A 24,876-nucleotide genomic window follows, 5' to 3' on the forward strand; every position below is an offset into this window, starting at 1 on the left:
ATAGACTTTAGACCCAGACTACGCCTCCTTTGCACTAAGGGGCTCGTGTCTGAAAAAGTCAATAATGTCACCGTCATCAGACGTCATGTCTTTACCCGTCTGAGACCCGAAAGGCTGTTTAGAAGGCCGAAATGGTGACTCCCCCTGTAAAACGTCCATCAGGTGCTATACCATTTGGACAATAAATTCACCCACACAGGCTCCTGCGAGACCTGGGGGGGCGAAAAGCAGGATACACTGGGGTACCATCAACTGTCCAGGGACCCCTGCATGTGATGAGACCACCACAGGCTGCGATAACCCCTATGAGGAAACGCAGGGGGCGATGCCCACAAAGGCTGTAAGCATCTTAGCCAGCCGAGGGCGGTCCCCTTTTTTTTTGTGCAGGCACAGTGACAGAAATGGGGCGTGATATATAATACAACATGCCCTCCATAAACCCTCAGCGTCTACATATCCCTCCGCTAACTGCACATGATATCAGTACATTATAGCTGGAAGAGGATATCCTCGTTCACTTTCCGACATGAGGAGTGTGAACGGAGCGTATGTGACCTCCCACACAGAAAAACCACGTTTACTGTGAGGTAATAAACACCCTGCGACACCGCACCGCAAGGGCTGTAGCAGAAGAACAGGGATAGGGAAAGGCTGACAGTCAGAAATGAAAGTACAGGCAAACAGCGCTAGCATTTAAGTCACATACAATACACAGATAACATCCTGCATTACAAGCACTGCGATCAACTACACAGACCAGAGCCTGGTAGGACACAGTGCTGCATACACTGACCTTAATTGAAGGAGAGGTATGCGGGGGACCCGGACCGCAATGGCATCTGTATCAGCTTCCAGCAGCGTTTGCCATCCCCAGCACATGTAGTGAGAAAATGGCCACCGAGGAGCAGAGAGAAGGCAGGGCCCGGGGGAGGAGCGCTGACACAGCCCGCTCAGACCGCTGTGGAATGGCACTGTGCAGCGGGAGAGACGCCGGCTGTGAGACAGGGAAGGCGTTCTCCCCTGGCGTGCTATTAACCCCTGGGACGCCGCGCTGTACCGCACATGCTGCGGCCCGCTGTCCCTGGTGGTCTAGTGGAAGGCGCAGGATCAGTACCTGGCCCCACGCGCAGCCGGTCCCCAGGGAGCCCCCTGCCTGGGGACCAAACAGGACTGTGTTACCGACGGGTGCCCACCGCGGGACCCCGCCGCTTACCTTGTTCCCCGTGCATCCGGCCACAGTCCAGGTAGCCGGGGATCACCGCTAGCTGTGACCCCAGCTACCTACCAGCATCCCCGGATCGGTACCGGCGGGGTGTAGGAGTGACAGCATGGACGTCAATACTGACTGTCCTATGCTGGAGCACTCTAGTTGTGCAGCCACAGCTGCGAATAAATATACAGGGGCCTTAAAAAGACCCCCCTCTGTACGGTGCGACTGGTCCGGCCAGGCACCTACGAAAACTGAGTGGCCTGAGGCTCGGGGGCGGGGTATAGGAGAGGGACCCCAGTGCATCCTGGGAGGCTGAAAATTTAACTCTGTGGTGCCTGGATGTCTGCCGCCATCGCCTATACCCCCAAGGTATCCTGTGGATACCCTATGGACCCTGAAGTAGAAATGTATATTTTATGAACAACTGTTAGGATGCAGCATGGGGGTGGGCAGAGACCACCAGCTGTTAGAGGCTGGGTGAGTCTATTTGAACCAGCCTGTTAAACGCTCTGTAACAGATGCTTCTCCCCTGGGAACCAATGATATCAGCAACAAACTTCTCTATTGTCCTGTCTATTCTGGGGGGGTATAAATATGTGTGCTCAAACACTGGGTCTTAGTCTTCTTGCTGAACGCTGAGAGACGAGGGGTTTCTTGCTGATACCTAACATCTGGACCAGAATGCGCTGTGTATGTATACTGTACTTGGGGTCTGTATAATTCCTTTGCGTCTAATTGTGTATGGATCAATAGCGTGTAACTGACTGTACTTTTTACTTGAATACTTTGTGCTTCGGAACCACACGTTCCAAGTCTGGAGTCTTTTATTTATTGTATGACTGCGTACGCAAATTGGCGTCATCCTTAGAGGTTTATAGGTAGTATTTTAGAAGGTACAGGCAGGGGTATATAGAGGTTCTGATCCAGTATCATCAGGAGTTTGTACGCAAAACCACCCTATCAGGGTAATATATTAAAAATGGAGATTTAAAAAGACAGCCGCCAGCTTCTTGCAGAAAATACAGCTAACCAAAAAACAACTTTCCACGTAAGCCACCTTACGACTACCGCCTGAAGAGGTTCAAAGGAGCTTGCTGTAACACCTCCAAAAATCAAATTCAGATCCCATGGTGGAACCAGCGGAACATAGGAAGGCTGAATCCTAACAACCCCTTGCATAAAAGTCTGCACCTCCATCAGAGAACCCTCTATATCAGTGGTTCCCAAACTGTGCGCCGTGGCACCCTGGGGTGCCTCAGGATACTTGCAGGGATGCCTCAGGTTGGTTGTCCAGCACCAAATAAAAATTTTTATGATCAAGCACAAACCTGTCCCCATCACATAACTAAGCCTAAGGATGACAGGTAAGCACAATTTACTTCACTTTACTACATTTTTTTCGGAATTTCTCAAAAACAAACTTTGGCTTAGGGGTGCCGTGAAAACAATGCCAATACTCTAGGGCGCAGTGATTCAAAAAGGTTGGAAACTACTGCTCTAGATGTTAATTTGAAGTACCACACTGTTAAAGCCAGGCGTTGCCTAAATGGTTCCTGATTGAGCAGATCTTACGTGATAGGAAGGCTTCAAGAGGAATCAACCAGCATGGACAAAAAAATCTGTGGTTGAGGACTCAAGCTCTAAAATGTATCCTGCCTCCATTTGCCATTTCCAATCACAGTTCTCCAGGGGAGCTAAACGAACAAAAAAGTGCAGCATTTACCAGACCTCCATTGCAACTCTGGTCCCCAAATAATCTTCCTTTCCCTCCGCTCAGCACTACCCAGCAGTAAGCTGTAGTAAGATGTGTCGGCTCCAGCAAGATGGTGCCGTCCAATAATGGAAGATGCTAACAAAGTGACTGCACCTGTAGGGGGATTAGCTGTACTTCAGCGACCTCCCTTCAGTGCCTAACGCCTGACTGGTACCCCACAGGGGTAGGCTCTGGTCAGTGTTTGTGCCTTCTATACATCTAGAGGCCATCATCAGGTAGTCTGTGACGGTATCAAATTAAGGTTGCAGTTTTTTGGAATGGGGATCTTTAAAAGGTGTAGTTTTTTGGAACCAATGCTCATCTGTGGGTGTCTGGTATCTAGTTAGGGACACGTGAAGTGGGCTGCGGTCTTTTGGGGACCAAGCTACCTGCGCTGTAACCCTGCTCAGTGGTTAAACAGGCCGAGAAGTCCAGAGAAAAATACAGAACAAAAAAATAGAAACAAACAGAAAGTATCCTAACATCTTCGTGCCTCTTCTGCAGGCACTAAATTAAAAAAACAGAGTTACAGGTCGCAATGGGATGGTTTAATAAGGAGGGGAGCTTCAGCCTCAATAGGATTAACTATTTAGAGCCTACTCCTCAGCCTTTCCACTTAACGCCATCATTTCCAGTGTACTGCCGATAAATATAAGTATTTTGAGCCGCAGCTATACTATAAAAAAAACATTTACGGAAGATACAATCAAGAAATTTCGCAGACCACTTTAACTATGCCAAATGTATGTTACAATGACAGTGAAATGGTCTTCCAAGCATAGCATATGACCAGGTTCTTCCCAGGCGTTTCTGTAGTCTGAATCCCAATGGGATAGTTAAGGTCCCCTTTCAGAAACAGTATGTTAGAGTAAGTATTGTATCCATCTAAATGGATTCAAATGTATCATGAGAGCCTGAGTTTAATCTCAGACATACTTACATAAATATGCTGCATAAACTTTTCCAATGGTACTTAGCGCTTTATTAAGTGTTCTCTTCACATTAGCTTGTACTACCAGCCACAGCAGTGCAACTACAGATTAGAAAAATTAGGATAGTGCGGACCAAATTCGAAGTGAAGTTTCCTTGCTTAGTGCGTGTGTGCATATATATATATATGCATATATACACATACATTATATATATATATATACACACATATACATATATATACACATATACATATATATACACATACATACACACCAGAAGGTGCGGCACTCAGGGCATGTCCAATGAATATACACAGACACAAAGCGTTTTCAACGTTTCAATCTTATTAGAAGATTTTCGTCAGGAAATACAAGCAATAAAAATCACTCTTACCTTATACCCTCTCACCCAGCATGTGAACAGCGTGCATCTCAACGGCGTCCCGCATCGAGGCCGGGGCACACATTGATGACGTCATCAGCATATCAGTGCTGTGCACGTCTGTGACACCAACCATCATCATGGAAACAGAATATACAGAAACACACTGAGGGGAGCAAACGGCATAATAAATATGAAGCAGCGCGCAATATGTGCATAATTACCATGAACAAAATCGCATACTTAATGTAAAACATACAAAATAGACATGGAGATGTATATATCGCAATCTAAACAAGATTAATACATGTGTATCAAATAAAGATATAACACTATTATGTGTGTATGACCCATATCTGATAAGCAACAATAGAGGCACAGATAATGCAACATAGGGGAGCCCAATAAAGAGGCAGAATACATGCAGATATAAATCATGTGAAACATAAGGGTAAAACCTCATTTAAACCCTTTGAAGTGATCACATCTAAATAGTGAATCCAAAAGGATTCACGCTTAAGCAGCATGCCATTCCTATCTCCACCTCTCTTAAGGGGAGGTATATGGTCAATCATTCTATAACGGAGACTGGCAAGATTATGCCCCGCCTCCAAAAAATGCCGTGCCACTGGTTGATCACAGTCCCCATTGCTAAGTGCCTTTCTGATGGTAGATCTCTTGACTCCCATCCTCTCTTTACATTTTCTAGCGGTTTTACCTATATATGTAAGTCCACAAGGACATAAAATTTGGTAAACCACAAAACAAGATTCACATGTTAAATGGAATTTGATATTGAATACTTTGCCAGAATGAGGGTGATAGAAAGAGTCACCTGTAAGCATGTGTCGACACGTGACACAAGTACATTTAAAGCATCCCAATTTCTTGGGTAAAAAGCTTTGCAAGGGACTCTTACCTCTGCCCGAGATATCACCTTTAACCAACAAATCCCTAAGGTTACTACCTCTAGAATAACATGGACGAAATGTGTAATCATTCAATTGCAATTCCTTGTCAGTTTGTACCAAATTCCATAATTTTTTAGTAATGTTGTTAATTTGTGGAGATAATGTATGGAACTGCGTGACCCATGTGAATTTGTTGGTATTTTCAACCCGTATTTTCCTATGCAAAAGATCTTTTGGAGGCACTAATAGAATTTTCTGTTTCATTTGTAATAATTGGTTAAATTCATAACCTCTAGATATCAGCTCATCAATTTGATGTTCTGCCAACATTGTATCATTATTGATTCTTTTAAGTCTCACCATCTGCGAATATGGGATACCATATTTTAAGCTCTTGGGATGGCAGCTGTTAGCGTGTAGAAAGGTGTTACGATCAGTACTTTTACGATAGACGGTAGTATTCCTAGAGTTCTGTAAACTAATCTTAACATCTATGAATGCTATCGCCTCTTGATGCATCTTATATGTAAATTTAACCGGACTATCGGAAAGATTGTGAACATCAAAAATACACTTCAAATCATCACTTGAGCCAATCCAAAAATAAATAATCTATATACCTTTTGTAAAACAAAATTCTAGATGAAATCTTGTTTAGATTGCGATATATACATCTCCATGTCTATTTTGTATGTTGTTTTACATTAAGTATGCGATTTTGTTCATGTTAATTATGCACATATTGCGCGCTACTTCATATTTATTATGCCGTTTGCTCCCCTCATTGTGTTTCTGTATATTCGGTTTCCATGGTGATGGTTGGTGTCAAAGACGTGCACAGCACTGATATGTGATGACGTCATCAATGTGTGCCCCGGCTCCCGGCCTCGATGCGGGATGCCGTTGAGATGCACACTGTTCACATGCTGGGTGAAAGGGTATAAGGTAAGAGTGATTTTTATTGCTTGTATTTCCTGACGAAAATCTTCTAATAAGATTGAAACGTTGAAAACGCTTTATGTGTGTGTATATTCTTTGGACATGCCCTGAGTGCCGCACCTTCTGGTATGCCTATTTGTTGATACACGTTACATATATATACTAGGGGTGAGCGGATTCGGTTCTACTCGGTTCCGTTCGGATTTAAAAACCGAATCTTATTGGGTATCAGCCGTCACGAGTTTTGGATAGCCAATAAGATTCGGTTTTTAAAACCGAATGGAACAGAGTAGAACCGAATCGGCTCACCCCTAATATATACATACACACACATATATACATACACACATACATACACTCTCCACAGACCGGCACTCCAGCAATAAAAATATGTAACTTGCCTGGGTGTCCACCCCCCGGTATTGACCAAACAATCCGTATAGTATATATAGTTGAATGGGTGGAACTCACAGGACTTCTTAAAACACGAATGTGTAAATCACCAACAGGTCATCTTTATTGCAAACATTTCAATCTCTACTATGGAGATTTTCCTCAGGGACCATAACAAATAAACACAGACAGACATATAAAGTACTCACCTGTGCACCACACGCCAGAACATAGACGCCGGGGGGAAGAGATTACGTCACACATCGCAGGTGTGTGACGTCATCTCTTCACCCCCCCGGCGTCTGCGTTCCGGCATGTGGTGCACGGGATGAGTACTTTATATGTCTGTCTGTGTTTATTTGTTATGGTCCCTGAGAAAAATCTCCAGAGGAGAGATTGAAACATTGGCAATAAAGATGACCTGTTGGTGATTTACACATTCGTGTTTTAAGAAGTGAGTGATATACACACACGCACATACATACACGTATTCACTATTTGGATACAAGATCAAAATGTGTTACAATTTTAGTAAATATTTAGATAAATATTTCATGGGAAACATAAGAATCACATTTTAACAGATCAAATGAACCAAGAGGGATATGCAATATATTACTTACTCTGTTCATTATCATTCCACTGATCTCTAACACAGACATATCTGCTTTCTTGCAGTCATTTCCCTCCCAAACTATAGCACTAACTTTTTCAAGTCCTGGATTAGAGCTATGCAGCCAAGGTAGATGACTCTGAGAAGACAGAAAACATTATTTACAGTACCTGCTTAATATACAAGATACAAGGTATTAATGCTAATCTGATGGATTAAAGATCCTAAAAGCTGAATGTGACAATATTTCTGGACTATTATAACAGTTCAATAGAAAAACAAAAACTGAAAATAAAAGGGGAGAGTGCTGGACACCTCAAAAAATAAGACTCATTTTGGTTGCTATGAACACCACTTTTGATAAATTCTTCCCCAGTTTAAAATGTGATGGAACCAAAAAGGGTGTTCCATCCATGCACAAAGAACAGGCTTACATGAACAATACACCATGCACAGGATTCAGAGTTTACTCTGCATAGTAATAGGTATCAAAAACATAATCACATACAGTACATACAAATGTATTTCTTCACTTATTAACAGATACTTCTGCACCTACATATGATGCAGCATTTTACAGAGAATATTTAATAAATCCCAATAGTCCATGCCCCAGTAGAGCTTGAAATCTATATTGCAAGTGCATAGTGTATTCTGGGGAGTTTAGAATGTTTCAGACTAATATTAAAACTTGCTGTTTAATGTTATAAACCTGTCTCATTCCTGCCTACAAGACTTCTCAGTGGTGGCCCTTCTTTAGATCCCTGCAATGACTACTTAAAAAAAGGAGTCTCTCTCAAAACACAGTTAAACAAAAATACACAAACTCCTATGTAATCACCATCTACTGGATTGCTGATAACATACTGTACTTCAGTAACAGATTATTTCATAATGGTACATCATAAAATGCATTATCATTGAGGTACGGGTATTGGCACTATGATATGTATGGATTTATTTGCAGATCAGGATTGTGGAGGTGGTCTGTAGACTGCAGACAACACACTCAATGAAGTCTTATCTGTCCTATCTTTTCCACAATTTTGCTACTTATGATACAGCTGCCCTTGACATGTGAAGTTCATAAATACTACTTACAAAACGCAAATTATTAAACTAGTGAGCTGCACAAAAAAAGTAATTTAAAGAGGACTGTGTTAAGCTATACCATAAAATGCAAGATAAGTACAGAACAGTATTCTAGAATGTTGATGTTCTAGAATGATAAACAGATGTTTTTACCATCAAATTTACAATTGGGGAAATACATTTTTCAGGTTGTAGGCTTAAATAATGACAGCGATACATGGCTTGGACATGAGATGTTAAGCAATACACGGACCAGACAGTAACCAAATAATGTGAATCCTATTATAGTCAAGTCATATAAAAGTTTCCAAATTTACTGAAGGGAGGTGTGCTACAGAACAGGACACAATTGTTATACACTTGTTAATTCTAGACTTACTCCCACAGTGGCAGAAGAGATTGAAGCACCATTCTTCTTGACTGAATTATGAACAGTCATTTCTGAACTTACTAATACCCCTGTTAACACTGCCAGCAATAACCCGGGTTATTTCACGTGAACGCAAGTCAATCCAGGATATTGCTCAGTGTGAAAGGGCCCAGTTGAAATAACCAGGTCGACAGACCTGGCATTTCAACCTGGGTAACGAGCAGGGGTGAACATGGGTTCAACCCCGCTCGCGGTGCAGTGTGAATGGGTAACCCAGGTTGATGTGAACCGGGACCTGTTCACAGCATAGGAAAAGCAGACGCTTGGAGATCTCATCTCCAAGCACCGGCTCGGCACTTGAAAGGGGTCTCAGCTGGGTTGCACCCGGGATGGACCAGTGTACAAAGGGCCTGATACAGACCCACTCGCGAGCGGCTGTCCGCTCTCAAGTGGGTCGATGGTGTGCACTGCGCATGCGCACGACGGAGGGAGCTCCGTCGTGCGCATGCGTGAGACGCGATGAGCGAAGAACTTTCCTTCGCTCGTTGTGTCTGATCAAAGTGGGCGTGCTGTCGATTGACAGCACGCCCCCTTTGGTGGGCGTGCCTGCCAGACGGAGGCGTTCCCAAGGGAACGCCTACCGTCAGAAGCCGGCCCCACTGACATCACTAGTGATGTCAGTGGGAGTGATTTTGGCTCTGATAGAGCCATCACTCCTGGCCTTGCAGTTGAGAAACTCAACCGCAGGCTTCTGCTTGCACTGGCGCACTGGGTGGTGACCCACAGCTATACGAGCGTCCAGGAGGATGCTCCATATTTATGGAGGTGGGCCCTGATTCAGAGCGAGCGCTCTGGTCAGAGCGTCCGGCTCTGAATCAGGGCCAAAATCCTGTGTGCGACCTTGCAATGTGGTATGAAACAGGTATAATTTAATTATCTTTTGTAGACAAATTATCGACATTTAACACTACTGATACAGACCATTTTCTCCCACCACAAATTCTGCCTGGACTTGTTGCTGCAATACGCAAACTTGCTAAAAATATCTATTTATTCTCAAACTGTGGTCCCATAGCTCTTGTTCAATCAGATCTAAAAATGTATGATCAATTACTAGCCTTATCTACTGCCACTACTGACCTCTAGACTCCATAACCCAGGAAATGTGGGCATATACTAAAGTACGAAGTTATCTCTGGTAGAGAAAATACATGGGATGTAAACAATCTGAGGCTGGAGAACTAGCTTTGAATGCATTGATGGTAGCGCCTCATGTAATAAAATTGTTGAAAACAATTATATACTTGTTTCTAGATGGTACAAATGTGCAGCTGATTTACATGCCTTATTTCCAGGGACTTTTGCAATGTGCTGGTTATATAGGAGAAAGGAGTAGAACTCTTCATATCTGCTGGTCCTGTCCTCTTAAGATATTTATGGGCTGGCATATTAACAATTTACAAATAAAATTTCCTTACAGTAAATAACTAAAACCTTCTATTCCATTACATTAATTCTTCTATTCAGGTGTACAAACGCTAATGCATGACATATCAATAGAGCCAAAGAAAAGCATCAGAAGTGCTACTATCACCAAACTAAAGACCTCTAAAGGGTACGAGGCCATATTGGGATACCTTGGAATCCCTGTTTCAACAGTGCATAATGTTAAGAAGTTTGCTACTCCTGGAACTGCGAGAAAGCTCTCTGGGGACGTGGAGGAAAGTGGAAAATTGATGAGAGAACTCTGTTCTAGGTCAGCCTTCAGCTATTTGCATCTTTTATGTGATGTTTTTCAATGGTTTGTACCAACCTTCAATCAGCACACTAAATAAGGGCTTTATGGGCAAAGACCAAGGAGAAACAAACTGCTGAAAAAGAGACTTAAAAAGGAACAATCTTTGCCAAAACATACCTAGACAAATCACAATCCTTCTGGGCAAATGTTCTGTGTACTAAACCAAAATAGAACTTTGGCAATACAGACCAGTGATTTGTTTATAGGTGAGAAAATTAAGCTTTTAAGCAGAATACCCTATGTACGGTTAAACATGGTGGATAATCCATAATGTGGTGAGGCTGCTATGCTGCCTCTGACTGTAGACGTTCACAATATTGAAGAAATTGTTAAATCTGGGGATTAATAAGGCATTTTGGGTCGAAGATCATGGCTCCTCTGGCACGATAAAGACCCTTGTACACATTCAAAAGCACAAAAGAATCCTGAACTTAATCCAATTGAAAATATTTGGAGAAAGTTGAAAGCTGCCATTGGGAAAAGGAATCCTGCAAACTTTCAAGAGCGTCAACAACTTGGAATGGAAGAGTCGCCCTTCACCCCCAAATCAGATATGATGTAGTGGTTGTTGCCAAATGGTATGCCACCACATATTAAGGAATGTCACCTTTGATACTAGGTTATATTTTATTTCATTTTTTACATTACTAAATGTGCAGTAAGTTGAAAAGGAATTTTCTGAGGATACAAATCTGAAGATCTTGTACAGTTTGTAATTCAAATTCAAGGGTGCTAATATCGTTGACCAAAACTGTACCTAGGTTGTGGAAAACAAAGATATAATTCATCCAAGATTGGGTTAGACAAGTGGAGGATATTTACAGATGTGTCCTTACTCGTCTAGCCTCTATACGCCATGCAGCGCTATATGCCTGGCGTGAGAGAGCAGTCAGATCCCTGCAACTCTGCTGGCGTTGGGCGTCTATTTGTGCCGAAAATTCGTCTAAGTCGCAATGTTATGTGACTAGTATGCACCAGGAGATTGTGCGGATTAATTTGATGTGTGACACTTTTATATCTGTGTGTGACTGAGACGGTCAACGGAACTTGGCGTGGAAAAAAGCTGTGGGCCCTGTCTCATAGTACTTCACATTCTGATTGAGAAACTTAGTTGGCATAAAAAGTTGCAAAATAGAGACTCCCAGTGCTCGCAGTGTCTCACAGGACCAGGCGCACCGAGAGGGGTTTGGCGCAACTGCAGCAAAGACTAGTGAGGACATATATGTATGTTGCAAAGAACAAACTCACCATGAATTCTAGAGTCAAATAGGTTATTGTTTGGCATGACTGGGCAGACTGGACTAAAATTTTGGGGATCAAGAGAAAACCACAACTTTCTGAAAACTGGATTTTGAATGTATACATTATAGCAATTGTATTTGTTATGATATACAGATTATGTGTAAAACCAAAACTATTCTTTGCAATAAACAAATCCCTTCAATAAATCTAATCTGACATTTACATTTCCTCATGTGTCTATATAGCCTCTTTACAAAAATTACCAGCTGATCGTAGTTTAATCACGACAAAAAAAAACCCAAAACAAATTCCACCAGCACTTTGCAATGAGTCCGCAAAAGAGACATGCATCCTACATATTAAAATGGAGAGAACTCAGCGCCCCATTGCTAGCCTATCTTTGATGAGAAAAACTCGTTACTGTGCCTTCGATTAGAGTCGTGCTTTATTTACGTTACTGTGACAGATATGGTCACAGATCTCCCTCCCATCAGAAATCCCACCCTGTCTTTCAGAGGCAGGGCGTGGTTTGGATGGAGAGAACATTGCAGAGAGGGTAGAAGAAGTGTACAGACATGCACTGTTTCAGCTGCATTGCTAGGCATAATTATATATGTATTCAGCGGGCAACATCTGCAAAAGTCTTTAAAAATTATAATCAACATTTTTTTCATTATTGTTAAGTACTAAACTGCCCCCACCGGATACTTCTTAATGTCACCTGGTTGGCAAAATTTCCTGGAGGTGGAGGGGGGGGGGGGGGAGGAGGGGGTGGAACACTGTTGGTGAGTAAAGGAAATGTTCTGGTTCAAACCTTCAATGGCCATAATGACAGTACACACTGATCTGGTTGCTTTGTGGTTGGGCTGAGTGTCAGGATCATAGTATGAACAAAGGACTTACACACAAAAAAATAACATCTCAAAAGGAAATATTTTCTCTTCTTGTTTGTGAGATATAAATAGCAAATGACACAATATAAACAGAAGTTTGACAGCAATATCCGACATTCACAATGTTGGCATATTAGCAATTTCGACACTGACAATGTCAACAATGATATGTCGACTTTTTTTGTCATTCTGTCCCGAACAGCAACCTTAACCATAACATATTGAAGGTGTCGACATTTTAACCATGTTGATAGACTTAATGTCGCCTTCTGCTGTCAACATCTATAAACATAACAGTGAAAATGATACATGGAGAGGCTATTTTGGAATGAAATATAAAGAAGATCAGACAAAGTAAATGAGACTCCTGGATCAACAGAATATTTAACTGGTAGGTAATATGGGATTTTTGTACTTCAGCTAAATCTTTTTCTCTTAGTTGATTGGGGGACACTGGAAGAATAACCATGGCATATAGTGTATGAAGCAGGGATCCTAAGCATTTTAAGAAATATGCAAAAGCTCAGGCTCCTACGCTGCCTGAGAGCTTCAGTTTGGTCTAGCAAAGCCCCAAAAGACAAACCAGGAGTACAGAGAAAGAGAGGAGAGGAACAAAGTAATGCTCTCATAAAAAAAAACAAAAAAAACCCAAAAACAATTATTTATATAGCGCACAGATTAAGAAGTGCTTTACTACAAATATTTAATTATTCGCATCAGTCCCTGCCCCAGTCGAGCTAACAATCCATATTCTCTATCACATGTAACACATACACAATAGGGTAAATATGGTCAGGAGCCAACTAGCCTACCAGTATGTTTTTGGATTGTGGGAAGAACCCGGAACACCTGGAGGAAAAACACAAACAAACACGGGAGAGCACACAGATATGGCCCTGATTGGAATATATCTTATGACCTTAGTACTGTAAGGCAACAAAGTACAAAAATCTAAATTTTCTCCTGTCATCCATTGGCAGAATAACCAAGATAAGGGAACGTACACTCAGAAGTAATGGTGCACAGCCTCGACGTCCACAACTGGGTTTTTGAACGCAAAATAGGAAACTTGTAAAATTTGGTAAAGATGTGTACCAAAAGACCAGAGCTGTGACATCTAAGTTGTACCCACCAATCTGATGCAATGCATCCTCAAAGACTCAGAAACAGGCAGCTAAGGCCTGAGGTATGCACGATGACAAAAGTAATCCACCTGCAATGTTCTATTCATACAAACCTAACAAGACATGTATTTGCTCATCTGGATCCATAGGATCCAGGATTTGGGCAAAGTCCTGATAACATGGGGACTGATTCAGAGGTGCATGCAGTTCATGCTCAGCTGTGATTTCTCATGGAGTCGAATATGCAAATGACAGCTTGAGCATTCCTCTTGTGTACTTCCATGTGACAGACTGAGCAAACCCTGAAATGCCCACTTTGCATATCTGAGAAATGTTCAACTGCGCTGGTGGACCCGATCACTCTACCATCGATGCATCATTAATGGCTACATTGACTCCTCGAACAGCCTCACTTGTAAACTTTCATATATGGCCACTGTGGCTGCGGTAGAAAACATAGCCACATGCCAAATAAAAAGGCCCATGACACTCCCATGCCACCTCCCTTTTTTGTGATCAGTTTAGGTCACCTACCCGTGTCCACCCTGAATCGCCCATGGATCGCAGATGCCATCTGAATGCATAGGGATGTAGTACACAATCGCACACATTGGCTCATGCATGAGCAGTAAGGGTTTTCTAGACGCAAATGCACAGTAGCACATAATAGGTCAACTGTGCAAACATTTGTATTGCATGCAATCAGGCCCATAGAGAGTACAAAGAGCCCTCTACTCCTCTGTCAAAAGGAATCACAATGTCCAGAGGTAAAATGGAAACTGGCAACCACTTTTTTCTGAAAAGAGCTAACTCCAGGCACATCCTGATTAGCATAACAATGAGGTGAGGCAGCTGACATGAGACAAATCACAGTTCTGAACTCTTCTAGCTGAACAAAGCCCACAGGAATGCAACCTACCTGGACAGGAGGTTCAACACCACTGAAACCAAGGGTATAAAAGGAGGGTGCTGCAGAAGGGATGAATGAAGGCTGAACATGCACCATTCCCACAAGTCTGCACTTCCAGGAGCAGAGTTCGAAACCACCTTCTATCTAGACCAACATGCAAAACAGTATCAGCTAGTCCAAATGAAAAGATGAATCTTACAAATCCTAATGCTAAGACTTGGATGACACAGGTTTGCAAACCCTGAACATGGTCTTAACTACACGGTTAGACAACCCCTAGCCTTAAGGAACATGGCTTCAAGAGCTACAGTGGTAAAGCCAGCTGAAGAAAACTCTGGAGATAAATGCTGATCAAAAGCGCCAAGGAACCAAGGAGGGTCATCCACAGACATCTGGTTGTTTCATATGTCCACCAACATTGGGAAAGCTTTCAAATGTAGGAAGAAGTTACGAGGGCAAATGGATTATCTGCTTAGGATGGCTGCTCCACTGATGCCCACTACGGGAAACAAAATCGCATGCGACAGTCACAGTTTGCTTAAAGAAAACATGGTTCTGCTTCTCTCTCCCATGGTCACAGCATTCGTGGTGCGCCCTCCGGGATAAACATAAGCCACTGCCACAGTAGACGGACAAAGCTCTGATGGACAGTCTTTGTATATCAAAGAAGGGACACCCGATCAAAATCTAGCACCTATATTAGGAGCTTTGACTCTCCCAGAGATCTAAGAACCAGTGAATTAAGCACTGGTGACACTCCAACCACAGGACATCATGCAAAGGCAAACTGACACCTGTTTGCAAGTCAGAGACCTCACAAGTCTCTGGATTCCCTGAAAATCAGAATCCACCCGAGAATCTCTAGGATCTAGACTGTAACAACTAAAATTTGCTCTGAAAAGGGAGGACCACCCAGATATAAGTAGGTTAGAAATAATGTCTAGTGTGCATTCTAGCACTCTGCATCTGTCACAACCTGTGCAGTTCCTCTTTCTTGCCTGAGATGTTGCTCTCTGCTCTGGTGCTTCTAGCACACCCTCGTCTGTATCTCAGTAGTTTGTTGTATTAGCCGAGTGTGCTAGAAGCACCAGACCAGAGAGCGACACCTCAGACAGGAAAGAGAAACTGCATGGGTTGTAACAGGTGCAGGGTGCTAGAATGAACACTATAGGTCTAGCACACAGCAACCATTCATGGGGAGCGATTCAATTGATCGTGATGTTGAATAACCCCGGGAAGTAGGTCCCAGAGTTATTTCATTCACGGACTTCAGTACAGCTAGTTGGACTTAACAGAGCTCTATTAAGTCCGACTAGAAACATTTAAGTCAGAGAATGCCAGTTAGCACGACTAAAGCAGGGTGTTTAGTCGCGAGAAGTCATTTTCCAACTTAATTTTCGGCCGGGAATCTGTTAGTGCCGCACTTAGCTGTAAAACAGCATCGCGGCCGGCACTTTAGATGGATTTTTGCGCTCACTCCTTAGTTGGCTTAACATCGAGGCCAATTGAATAGCTCCGGCACTCCTTTCAGGGGTTATTCAACATCGTGATTAATACAATCGCCCCCATGGGAGTTTGAGTTCTCACCATGTAGGAAAGAAATGGTTGGAAGTTAGGTTAATAGTCTGAGGGGCACTGCAGAGTATGGAACGGACTCAAGTCATCCTAGACTTAGCGACTGTTTTCCAGGGTCAGACTGCTTCACTATAGCACTTAACATGCCCACGGTCCAAAACAAGGGCTAAAGTGGAGACACAAATCTCCCTTCTGTGCTGTCCCAAGTGCCTCCACATTTGGATGAGGAAAAAAGGTCTAGTATTTGGGGGCTATTCGGCCTCCAGCCCCTGTGGCAACACCCATCTATGTATAGTCACGGGAGAGAGGATAAACGTTGCATCGCCTATGTGAGACCTTGAACTGTCTATCAGAACTAGTCCATTCTCACTAACAGAGCACCCAAAATAAGAGGAAAGAGGGGAAGGATCCTATGATGCTTCTACTCAGCGATTGAGAATTTTGGCAGTACGGCTCCTTGCCTTAACGAACATTTACTACCTACCAGGTAGCTTGAGCTAATCCTTTTTCCCTGATGCATATCAGAATACATGCCAAAGGACGAGAAAACCAACAGCCACATACTTAGGACAAGTTAGCCAAGTTGTCCCATCTTGTAATCAGCAAAACAGACCAAAAGGCCAATGGCTTTGCTTGCTTGCTCTTGTTCCCTGCGTTCCCTCAGTGAGGTGAGGTGGGGGGGGAGGGGGGGGGGGGGGGGGGGGAGTGAAAATATCTTCAATTGCCCCTGCAAAAATACAACAGCCAAAAAAACTCCATAAAGGACAGACCCAAACGCTTCACACGGAAAGGCTTCACTCTGACAGCAGAGAACCTGTTAGGATAAGAGGTATATGGACAGCCGTATGCTACAACAATGCGACACCACCTGGATGGCCACCCCATGTGGAATCTGGGTCAGGTAAAAAAAAAAAATAAAAGAAAAAATAAGAGCTGTCCCAACAAATCGTACAGCAGAGTGTGGGACACAGGGATGGGACTGCAATTCTAAAACGGAAACACTTACTGCCACACCTCTGCTGTGCGGTCCGGCACTGTTCCAGGCTCAATGGCACTGGTGCTCTGCCAGACACTACCCATGCTGGTAGTAGTCGGGTTATCCATCAAAGGCAATCAAATGCGGGAGTAGGTTGCCAACAGATAGAGGTGTCGCTCTCTGCTCCTCTGTAGCTTGCCCCAGCCATCCCCAGCTACAGCTGTGGGATGCTGCAGGAGGCATAACAAAAATTCCAAAATAATAAGTTAAAATGGAAAATAATGGCTTCTAAGTGCAGCCTCAAAACATGCCAGCCTCTATCTGGACAGTAACCTAAACTGAACCACCCAGGTATCACTAGGTTATAGAGGGGAAGGAGCCTATAGATTTCTTAAAGTGACCAGGACCCCTGCTTCATACTCTATGCCCCTCCAGGTGTTAGTGCAATTTTTCTTCTTTGCTCCACTTTGAAAAAAAAAACAAAAAGGCAAAAATAATGTTAAAAACATAGGAATAATGCCACCTAAGAATACTGCAACAAATACGAAAAAATGTTAAAAAAAAAAAAAGTACCTGGTGGAAAGGGTCATCTCTAAATTCCCTTTTCAGGCACAGGTTTCCATGATTAGTGTCTGCATCTGTCTCACTGCTGCAGGAAGAGCGACACTCTGCACAGTGCAGCAGGTCTTCCCAGAGGAAATCTTCTGTTTCAGACTCTGGCCTGGTGCTTTCTGAATCTTGCCGAGAGCTTGAGCAGCGAGAACTGCAACTGGTTCCTGATTTTTGGATGTCCTGAAAGAAAATTTACATTATCCTGACATTCAAAGAAAATTTGAAGTTAACAAATAAATAATTAGAGCACATATCTATCTGTGGAAGAGAAAGTAGTTAAATAATTTTCAATGCCTATCCTGAAGTTTTCTAAAACATATTCCCTTCCATGCAGCATCTTAAAGGACAAGTTGCAAGCTTCTGAAATATATATTCCAGTACATTTTAATTGTTACCCTAACATGGACAAGTAGCCTGTTCTTGCTTACAGGTGCAGCAAATTGCCAGACTCATGTTTCTACATCCAAAACCAGCTAATTAAACATGCTACTGGGTTTGTGAGATAGTTCTTAATATTTTAAAAGTACACATTGTATCCTCTTCTGTTTAACTACGTGGGTTACTTAGCAATGTGCTCAAAAGGTTAAAGTTTGGCTTAAACCATAGCAACCAATGAGGCAGTTGCTTTTAGTATCTTATTTGCATTTGACAGATGTGAATTGCCAATTTGTTGCTATGATTTTAGTGCAGATTTGTATATTTTAGCAACGTTAATCAATAAGACTCAATGGGGAAGATGAAAAGTAAATAACACAATTAGCAATTCATATTTTTCCTACAATAGGTCTGACTTAGGCACCTCAAAGCAGAGGAGGGCTTAATACAATTTCATGTCAATAGAAGGATAAAGGTGTTCTTCAGCATCAAAAGCATTAATGTTTGTAAATGCATATAGATTCGCAACTACACATTCCACCAATAAATTAAAAATTAATTAAACTTACTGGTAATTTATTACATTAACAATTACGTTTTTAATTAAAGAAATAATTTTTTTCTTTGGCAATTAATGCCCAAAAGTAAACATCATGATGTCATACCTCTCCGGGGACTGAAATCTACAGTATGGACCTAAGCAAATGAAACAAAGAAGACATCTAACCTGGTCTAACAATGTCAGGCCTTTTCTGTAAAATAATTTACAAAACATTTGTAAATGTTATAAAAGGTGGTTACTTGCATTAAACCATTAAAGCTATATGCCAATTTATATCTATGACTGCCACATGGGAAACTCCAACACTACCATGCATGTTACCGGCCAACAAGGGGCGCCCTACACATGCATGCTGCAGTGACTTTTAGACCTATCAAGATTTTAAAATTGTACAGACAAACTATACAGAATGTGTTTTACCCTACTCAAAGAGCAGCATGCACCCTATACTCCTGTATTCACCATCGGACAGTGGGGGCTTACTGTTGCCATGTGGTATAATGGATTTAATGAAACATACCTCTGTAGTATAGTGCTTTTTGTAATGATGAGACTTTCTGTTCCTGAGTGTGCTGTCACCATGAAGACGGTTCATGTTACGTCTGGCTGTGTATCCTGTGCTTGGATCATCTTCGCTGGAGACCTCATCAGACACATTAGCTAGGGATCTTTGGACATCCTGAACATCAAGGTTTGAAAGTCATAAAAGAAAAAAAAAAGTTTGCATTTGTGCATGTTCATTTCCAGAACTTAGCAAGTCTTTCACTGCAATTCAGAGTAGCATCAAATTTTTCCATATACCTTCTGTGCAAATGATTGAGGAAAATTAACAGTGTGAAAAAGGCAGTTGTTGATGTAAATAAATTTGAATGCTGTAGACATTTGTAGTGAGCTATGAATATGCCAGAAGCACCAAATAGATCAGACTACTAACATTCATGTTGCAAGTACAATTTGAGTCTCCTATATACCTATATTTCGAAATACGGAATATTCCCAAATACAGAATTTTTTGGAGCGCAACTGTGATAGTGACACCTTTGATTTCCTATGGTTCAAAGTACATAAACTTTGTTTACTGCACAAAATTATGAAAAATATTGTATACAAAGACCATCAGGCTGTGTGTATATGAAACAGATGAATTTAGTGTATTTACACAAACTTTGTTTGATGCACAAAATTATTTAAAAAATTGTATAACATTACCTTCAGACTGTGTATAAGGTGTACATGAAACAAATGCATTCTGTATTAAGACACGGGTCCCATCTCCAAGATCTCTCATTATGGTATGCAAATTCCAAAATATGGAAAAATCAGATATACAAAATACCCCTGGTCCCAAGCATTTTGGATATGGGAGACTCCACCTTTACTACTAATGATTCAGGAGATAGAATACTTGGGCCACCATAAATCAAAAAAAAAAAAAAAAAATAAGAGTTATAGTATAACATACCTTTGTTAATTTTTTCTTCGAGGTCCATGGGGTCCACAGCAAATAAGTTTGGTGCCTGGATCACTCCAACCACATACCCAAACAGTTAAACGAGCTCTCAGCTCCCAGGATGCCCTGGGTCCTCCCCACATATACCCCGCCCCCGGCTATAGACAGTCAGTTCGTTACCAAAGCCCAAGCAGGAAAAGACAAAGGATAAGAAGGAAGAACCCTTGTTCTCTAGACCAATCTCTCACAGAAGAGGGAAATCATGGAGATCCAACAAAAGATTACCCAATAACACCAGGTGCGTTAGGGTGGGTGTCCTGTGGACCCCATGGACCTCGAAGAAAGAGCGTTAACAAAAGGCATGTTATACTATAACTCTTATTTTCTTCTTCGGGGTCCATAGCAAATACGTTGGGGATGTCCCAAAGCAGTTCCCCTAAGGGCGGGGATGCTCCTGTGTCTCGGAAGAAAGGAGAAACCTACGCCCAAAAGGTGGCATCCTGAGAGACAAAGGCGTCAAATGCATAAAATTTGACAAAGGTGTGAACGGAAGACCATGTGGCTGCCCTGCACAACTGTTCAGCAGAGGTACCCCAGTGGGCCACTGCCAAAGGTCCCACAGACCGTGTAGAATGTGCAATTACTGAGTTTGGCACCACCAAATTGGCCTGTGTGTATGCCTGAGACATTGCCATATGAACCCATCTGGCCAGCATCTGCTTATTGGCTGGCCAGCCACGCTTATGACAGCCATACAGCACAAAAAGAGAATCAGACTTCCTCATGCTGTTGGTGCGATCCACATAAATACGTAGCGCACGGACAACATTCAGAGAATCCTCACCAACCGAGAGGCCTGTAGTCTGAAAAGCTGGGACCACAATTTCTTCATTCATATGAAACCGGGATACCACTTTCGGAAAGTATCCCGCCCTAGTACGAAGTACCGCTCTATCCCGATGGAATATTAAAAAGGGAGAGCGGAAGGAAAGAGCTGCCAAATCAGAGACCCTACGGGCCAGAGGCGATAGCAAGAAGAAACACTGTCTTCGCTGTCAACCACTTGAGGTCTACTGATTTCAAGGGCTCAAACGGCAGCGCCTGTAGAGCCTTGAGAACTAACGTCAAATCCCACAGGGCTACTGAGGGAAGAAAGGGGGGCTGAACCTTTAGAACGCCTTGAAAAAATGTCCTCACATCCAGCAGTGGAGCGAATTTTCCACTGAAACCAGACCGAAAGAGCAGAAACCTGAACTCTCAAGGTGGCCAGACAGAGCCCCCGTTCTAAACCAATCTGAAGATAAGAAAGCACTCTAGAGACCCTAAAGGTGTCCACACACATAGCGATGTGATCTCAATCACAAGATGTATACTATTTCACCCTGAACTCTCCCCGGGAGCTCCCTGGCAGTCCTGCACACGATTTGGTCTGAAAATGCTGCCAATGTGACAGACGATCTATCGTGCCTCCTAACTACTCCAGTGCATCCTGACTTGAGATTGTCATATCTGCCCTACACAGCACGGCAGATCTGAAGATGCGATGTACGACCTGCGGGAACGCGCATCGCATCGTGATCGTGAGCGGGGACTCATGATTTGGCCATATTTTACACGATCTGTCGTTCCAATGTGTCGGAATCGGCCAGATCGTGTAAAATATCGCTATGTGTGTGGGCAGCTTAAATAAGTCAGGGTCATATCTTCTCAGTTCACACCACTGAAAAAACGAGTGCCAAATTCTATAATAAATACGGGCTGAGGCAGGTTTACATGCCCTCAACATTGTATTACAGACTCAGAAAAACCCTTTTCCTTAGGACGGAGGCCTCAAGAGCCATGTCGTCAAAGACAGACGAGGCAGATCAGGATACAAGCAGGGACCCTGTATTAACAGAGGCCACGGAGTGTCTATGAACCAATGGCGTCAGGGCCACGCCGGAGCTATCAGTATTACCGAAATGCCTTCCTGCTGACCCTGGGAAGAAGAGCAAATGGTGGAAACAGATAAGCTAGCCTGTAATGCCACCTTACTGCTAGCGCGTCTACAAACTCGCCCATCGGATCCCTGGTCCTGGATCCATATCTGGGCACTCTGTGGTTTCCCCTTGAGACCATGAGGTCTATCTCTGGAAGACCCCATCTGTCCATCAGGCTCTGAAATACCAGTGGATGCAGAGCCCACTCTCCGGCATTTATCTCCTGCCGACTCAGGAAGTCCGCTTCCCAATTTAGAACCCCTGGTAGGAACACGGCTGATATTGTCGGAAGGTGGCGCTGTGCCCAAACCAGAATCTTTGATACTTCTGCCATGGCCGCCCGACTCAGTGTGCCTCCCTGATGTATGAGGTAGGCTACCGTGGTGAGATTGTTGGATTGTACTTGAACAGGTCTGCCCTTTAGTATTCCTCGAGCCTGTACCAGAGCTCTGAATACTGCCCTTAGTTCCGGGATAATTATAGAAAGAAGACTTTCTGCCTTCGTCCATTTCCCTTGAAACGTGTGCTGACCCGTCACCGCCCCCCAGCCATGAAGACTGGCATCAGTCGTGAGAAGTACCCAATTCGACACCCAAAATGGGCGACCCTGGTTGAGACGCCTCGTCTGCAACCACCATGACAAGGATAACCGAACCTCTGGTGAGAGATGAATCATCTGAGATTTTATTGAGCGGTACTCCCTGTTCCAGCGCAAGAGAATCAACTTTTCAATGGTCTGGAGTGAAACTGGGCATATTCCACCGTGCTGAAGGTGGACACAATCGACCCCAGCAACCGCATTGCCAACTGCACAAACACCCGCCTGTGTTTCCATACGAAACCTGGGTACTCGGATAAATGTGTTGAGCCCTCTTTGATTCAGAAGCCAAATGGGTCCTACCGGCCTATTTTGAACCGAACATAGGTTGGAATAAAACCCTTCCGTAATTAATTCTCTGGCACCGGGATAATAACTCCTGATATTAGCAGGGATTGGCCTTTCCCTGCGGCCGAAAAGTCAGAAAGGATGACAGTCTAGGTCTGGTCACAGATGCTGAAGGTAGACCAGCCGTTTTAGAGGCTGCCACCGTAGCCACAATCTTGTCTAATTCCGTGCCAAACAGAATACCTCCTGTAAATGGAAGGGATTCTAAGGCCTTCTTGACCCTGCATCCGCATTCCAATCCCTTAACCACAGGGCTCTGCGTGCCACAATCGAGACCGCAGATGCTTTGGAAGATAGTATACCAGCATCCAACGCTGCGTATCCCAGATAAGACGCTGCTGCTTTGACACAGGAAATAATCTCCAGCTGTTCTTGAACGCTTCTGGCAGAGATTCTGCCAGTGTCTTCATCCATTCTTCAATGGCTTTGGAAACCCAAGTCGTAGCCATAGCTGGGCGAGTGGCCGCTCCCGAGAGCGAGAAGACTGCCTTAAGACAGGCTTCAAGTCTCATATCTGTTGAATAGTTGACAGGATGCAGACGGTATGGGCAATGTGGCACTCTTTACCAGATGTGCCACATGTGCGTCTACAGACGACGGAATTTCCCATTTGGCACACTCCTGATGGAAATGGGTATAAGGCTGCCACCTTTTAGAAAGATGGAATTTCCTATCCGGAGAATTCCATGCTTCCCCCCCATAAGCTCAGACAGGTGCTCTGATTTGGGGAACTCATTCTGGCACTTAAATACCGGCGCCTTTCTTTGCGGTGGCTCCCACTCATCTATGTTCAGTATAGCTTTGACTGTCCTAATTAAAAAAGGGACATCTGCTGCAGAAAAATGATCCTCATCTTCTCCGGATAGAGACTCCTGAGAGGAATCATGTACCTCCTCTTCCTCAGAGGATGTACCAGAGTCTGTGGCCTGGCCTGCGTGAGGGGCCGAACACCTTCTGGTCTTTGGCTGCATTATCTAGCTGCTTGTAGCGGTTGCTGAAAAGCTGCTGAAGATGATGCCGCGCCTGTCCATCCAAGATGGAAACAGGGGGCATAAACATAGGCGGCTGCACCTGCTGAGGGTACCCCAACACTGGGGCTGCCAATCGTTCCCCCCACCTGTGCCATAATCTAGGAAAAAGAAGCCAAAGGGGGTTCTGGTCCAGAGGCTGGTAAATTTGACTGATGTGGTGACTCTTTGAAACAGTGACCACATAATCCATTTTGTATGAAATCCTGTGGTGAAAACTACGCTTTGCAGGCCATACAAGACACCAGCACAGGGGCTTCAGCCACCTGTCTTTCAGATTCTTTAGACATAATTTCTAATGCCAAGTTCTGAGTACACGTGATTTTGTTTCCCCCCCAACTACCCCACACACCTGTAGTAGAGGGTTATAGGGAGAAACAGCAGTGATAGGTTACAAACTGACAGATATTCAGACATAAAAAGCAGTACCACACCCCGTAGATTTCAAATTCACATGCAATGCATATGCAATTTAAGCTCTTATTCCACTACGAACAGCCTCAGGCCTAGTAGGATAGAGAGCTCTGTAATAACCTGTCACCGTGGGAGAGGTATACAGTGAGACTGATCCAGCCTCCTGAGTATGCAGCCAATGAGAGCACCTGAGTGTGATCTCTGTCTGACTCATATAGAGGGAGGCTGGGAGGAGCAACCCAGACACGGGAACCTTAGACTGGGCCGGCGTGAGGGTTGGGGGAGGGGCCAAAGGGGAAAAGCGAACCTCCCCTATACTGCATGGATCCACCCGGCACACTGACATGGCCGCCGCCAACTAGTCCCCGGCTGTACGGATTCTTCACGTCCCGGTGGT

The 24,876-nt window shown here is 43.6% G+C and overlaps 1 protein-coding gene across 4 annotated transcripts in view; it reads right to left on the reverse strand.

Annotated features, from left to right (window-relative positions):
* Positions 1–24,876, reverse strand: part of PHTF2 (putative homeodomain transcription factor 2) — a 173,303-nt gene that overhangs the window by 30,220 nt on the left and 118,207 nt on the right. For all 4 annotated transcript variants that reach the window (XM_088468818.1, XM_088468816.1, XM_088468817.1 and 1 more), the window contains 3 exons: positions 19,183–19,341; positions 17,687–17,905; positions 7,144–7,272 (listed from right to left, as the gene is read on the reverse strand). In XM_088468818.1, coding sequence (XP_088324944.1) covers positions 7,144–7,272; positions 17,687–17,905; positions 19,183–19,341 — 507 coding nt within the window. The remainder of the gene's footprint in view (positions 1–7,143; positions 7,273–17,686; positions 17,906–19,182; positions 19,342–24,876) is intronic.

Source organism: Taudactylus pleione, unplaced genomic scaffold, assembly GCF_031769625.1.
Source record: "Taudactylus pleione unplaced genomic scaffold, aTauple2 ptg000086l, whole genome shotgun sequence".
NCBI lineage: Eukaryota > Metazoa > Chordata > Amphibia > Anura > Myobatrachidae > Taudactylus > Taudactylus pleione.